We start from the raw sequence: 4,657 nt of genomic DNA, 5'->3' as shown, positions 1-4,657 counted from the left end.
ATTCATTGTTGACTTTATTTCCGTAATCCCAAGGAATTCAATTCAAGGGGCAAGATCCCATAGTAGAAGTTTGTGTATAAAACCTAGAGCAAAGAGCAAATCTTACTGCAAAAGGATAAAGTTCTAAGTAAGATGAGAAAACAGATGGACACAGAAAGAGATGAGCAGATGAAAGTCAAGGAAGAATGCTAAATCATGGATATAACATGTTGGCCCATTATCTTAAAAGAGATCTTAAATGAATCAAAATCTTCCTCATTAAGTACTGCAGCTGGAAATGTTCAAGGAAATCATACTTGACAGGATATGATTTGGTGCTCATTATTTAAGGACAGTCCTTGACACCTGACCACCTGAACTGGGTCAGTGAATCTTTGCATAAGTCTGTGGCCCAGATTCTCATTCATGCTTGCAAAACAAGAAGTTACATATATAAATTCCTCTACACCTCCTCCTTGATTTCACAAGAACAATTTCCAAGTGCACAAGAAAGTCTCTGCATGCTAGTGTTCACCAGTAATATTTTCTTAAAATATATTAAGCAGTATGAGGAGGAAACTTGTACATTTCTGAATCAGATCTTTCTGTTGCTGGAAAAAAAATGGTATCCAAAACAAACAAAAAATTCAAATAGAAATGAGACAGAGCTAACTGGAGTCCACCGTCTCAAGCCAAAGGAAAAAAAATATAATAGGGATTGTGATAATGTTCAGCAATGCATTGATTTATTCTGGATGATCAACATGTCCCAAGAAAAATGGTTTCCATTATAAAGTTAAATTCTGTACGTCAGCAAAAGAAACTTCCTTGCTTCCCTTCAAATGAACCCAGTCAAATGCTTGCTGGGAGAAGCAAAGCAGAAAGGAATAAAACAAGTTCAGCAAGTTAAGCTGTCAGATATTTCACATTCTCCTTCAAGACAGTCCTATCACTGAAACCACAGTGATTAAGAAATAAGGCACATCCCACTTGTCTACTGACTTCCACATTTTTCACCCACAGGCGCTGGAACATGTCAATGCCCGGCTTCTTGAGCTGTACCCTGATGATGAAGAGCGATTTGATATTGTTCTGATGACTAATAACCATGCCCAAGTGGGAGTGAGACTGATAAACAGCATCAATCACTATGGTAAGTAAAATAAATACTATCCTGTAGAACTGCTTGCTGTTGCATAATAAAATGAATTGGTTTTGATTTTCCTTTTCTGACCTTGGTAAAAGCAGCGTCTTTGATACTGACACCCATTACTCAGTGGGCATTATTTATTGTTTGGTATCAGCATAAGTGAGATATTGTTAAACAAAATTTGGTCCAAAGCTCTAAATTTAATTTATCAGGTGTTAATTTCTGAGAAGTCCTTAAACTTTTTCTTGTTTGATATTTACACCCCATATGCATATGCATATACATACACCATATACCATACATACACCTTCACAGCAGTTATTCTGCTGTCTTAGAGGGATTTTTTTGGTTTAAATTCTCAAGGAGGAAGGGCTGATCAAACATTGTAGTCAGTTTAAGTTGTCTGACTTATTGAAATTACAGTGGAAATACTTCTCTTTTTTAAGTTTACCGTCCTTTGTAGGCTACTGTAGCTTTTTATGAGTTCCCTTTACAGATTTGTAGTGTAAAGGCAGTCACGCCTTGTTTGTGCTGTTCTTACTTTAGGCTTAACAATTGAACGTTTCTGTATGACGGGAGGAAAAAGCCCTATTGGTTACCTGACTGCGTATCTTACGAACCTGTACCTCTCTGCAGACTCTGAAAAAGTGCAAGAAGCTATAGAAGCAGGTTTGAATTTACTTTCTTTTGTTATCTCGGTTGAGCTTGTTAATGACTATGTTGTGTATATTGTGTGTCTTTCACAGAAAGTAGTGCTACTTCATCAAATGCAGGAAATCACATCTTTGGTGCAAACACCACTTATTTTTACTTAAATAAAGTTAGGTTATTTCTCTGTACTGTTCCTCTCTGACCCTTCAGCCTGCCAATAATGACAACTTAATCACCTTCTACCTTTGCCACACCTTTCTGTCCTGTCCATGCTATGAGAAATGAACTCCCATACACACCTACACATCTCTGTTCAACTTCTGTTTCAATAGAGTAATCTCTTTGAAATTACTTACAAAAAACAACTTCTGTGCTTCGGTAAAAAATAGCAAATAGTTTGACTCAATGATTTCCTTTGAATTTCCTGCTCTGTCTCGTTTACAGCACACCTTGGGGATCAGTTTTGTATACTCTTGTATGTATATGGAAGGAAAGGTGTCTTAAGAAGTTATGTCAGTGGGACAGCTTCCATGCATTTGTGCTAAAGGACAGCCATCGCTAATTAGCTTTAGTGATCATTTCTGGTCACTGTATATGAAGGTCACCACAAATAAGTTGTTGAAACTGAACTGCTGACAGTGTAATGAATGACTTTGCAGGACATGCTAACCCAGGTCTATTTTCTGGTCCATTTTCAGGCATCGCATCAGCTACGATGTTCAGTGCCAACAAAGATGTTCCTTACTCAGATACACAGCTGAGGGTGGCATTCGATGGGGATGCAGTTCTCTTTTCTGATGAATCAGAACAGATTGTCAAAGAGCAAGGATTAGATAGATTTTTTGAACATGAACAGCTGAATGAAAATAAGCCTCTTGCACAGGTTTGTACTTGTTTGAATCAGTGAGTTTTCAAAACATCTGTTCATTTTCACTGCTGCTGTATTATCTCCAGTTTCCCCTGAGTGTATGTATTCTTCTCTGTGGAAGCTGATTGACCCATTTATTTCCTTTTTCAAGCATAATCTTGAAAATGCGTGTTTGACATAAAAGAGCCCACCATTGCAGTCCTTTCACCAGATCTCCCACTTCACTGGAAGAACTGCATAAGTAAGACAATGACTTAGTGTTTTAATTAATTAGAAAAAGGAAGGACTACTACTGATTTCCTTGATTTTTTTTTTCCTCAGATTGTGTAGGTAATGTTGATGTCAAACACTGCAATATTCTTGTTATTGAAACAGGGTAATATCTCTGCTTATTCCAAAGCAGAACTATGCCATTTGTCTAAAAAACACAGATATTTTAACATTAGCTTACACTGAAAAATCGGTTCTGCTGTTGTTAAAAATGGTATAAATTCAGAATAAAAGCTTGATTTATGAAAGTACTGGACAGTGCCATATATTGCAATTTGACCCAAGCTATCATTTACTTTTTTAATTGGAGTGCAATTCTAATATTGTCATTGATCATTCAACTGATCATACCATGTAGGATTATAGTTTTAGCTTTTTTCCAATTTGTGAATTCCTAGTGAGGGTGCAGACACATTTGGACACATTACATAGAGAATTTCCTGAGTAGCATAGCATTAATGAAGGAATTGTGTATCTAAGTGGCAATCTGGAACAAAGCAAAAGAATGATTTTGGGATCTGTGGGCAAATACTAAATATGCTTCTGGTATTTTGTACTCAGGGCCCTTTGAAAGGTTTTCTGGAAGACCTCGGGAAACTGCAGAAGAAGTTCTATGCAAAAAATGAACGATTAAACTGTCCCATAAGGACATTCCTGGTCACAGCCAGAAGCGCAGCGAGCTCTGGAGCCAGGGTGCTGAAGACTCTTCGAAGCTGGGGTCTGGAAATCGATGAAGCGCTTTTCCTGGCAGGAGCTCCTAAAGGACCGATCCTGGTGAAAATCCGCCCTCACATTTTCTTTGATGACCAGATGTTTCACATTGAAGGAGCACAGAAATTAGGCACCATAGCTGCGCATGTTCCCTATGGCATTGCTCAGAAATACCACAAATCTGCATGACTGGATGGCACCAGTAATTACAAGGTTTTTAACTCAGCCAGCCTCTAATGTACCGACAGTTATGCCTGAAAACCTCATTTGTATATTGTAGGCACTATGTTAAAATATTTAACTTCTGGCTAGAACAGCCTCTAAAGGATATATTTTTAATATAGGTAAATCTTTAATAGAGTTATTTTAATAGCATTCTTAAGCATTTTAGGTTTTTTACCTGTCTGGATCTAACACTGTGCTTTTGATACTAGGAAAAGATTTGTACTGTTTTTATAGCTTGAGACATATTTTGAGAGACAGGGAGAACAGTTATATTTTCTCTAAAAGACTGTTGACAGGTTATTTATAACAAAAATCATGCTGCAATGCTAGTCTTTGATGGTTATTTCTGAAATTACCAAAAGCACTGTTTACATATAATGGTTTACCTGTCAGTGGTTTGCTCATTAAACATGTGTTCAGTAGGTTTGTTATCAGTGTTTCAGCTTCCATTGAAATGTCAGCTTATTTGATCTTGTGTTTACAGGAACCTTTTGTTTTTCTATATTGTTTTCCTATTCTAATAAAGCTGGCTTTACAGAACATTGCCATTTTTCTGTGTAGAGGTTTTAGCATTATTTCCTATGCCGTTTCTGTAATCAGTGTCTCTCTGTCTTTTGCCTCCTTTTGATATTTAGTACCAGAAGTGACCAGTTTCAGCCAAATTTAAGAAAAAGCTAGAGATCTCAAAGACACTTAGGTCCCAATAAATTTCATAGAGCTGGGCAGAAGTCAGAGATGCTGTATCTTGACTGAGACAAAGACAGCGCTTTAGAGCATACCTTTGTACCAGCAGAGAATCTGCC

At 37.2% G+C, this 4,657-nt stretch overlaps 1 protein-coding gene across 1 annotated transcript; it reads left to right on the top strand.

Annotated features, from left to right (window-relative positions):
• Positions 1-1,002: 1,002 nt before the first annotated feature.
• LOC104534720 (cytosolic 5'-nucleotidase 1B-like) lies at positions 1,003-4,179 on the top strand (the record flags this gene model as incomplete). Its single annotated transcript, XM_010186259.1, has 4 exons — positions 1,003-1,132; positions 1,676-1,798; positions 2,479-2,663; positions 3,480-4,179. Coding segments are annotated over 4 exons (777 nt in total), but the record flags the coding sequence as incomplete, so codon positions are not given.
• Between the last annotated feature and the right edge of the window lie 478 nt (positions 4,180-4,657).

This window comes from Mesitornis unicolor, unplaced genomic scaffold (genome assembly GCF_000695765.1).
Source record: "Mesitornis unicolor isolate BGI_N332 unplaced genomic scaffold, ASM69576v1 Scaffold2916, whole genome shotgun sequence".
Taxonomy (NCBI): Eukaryota; Metazoa; Chordata; class Aves; order Mesitornithiformes; family Mesitornithidae; genus Mesitornis; species Mesitornis unicolor.
Note: the sequence above shows the minus strand (reverse complement) of the source record. Positions and strands in the feature narration are given on the sequence as shown.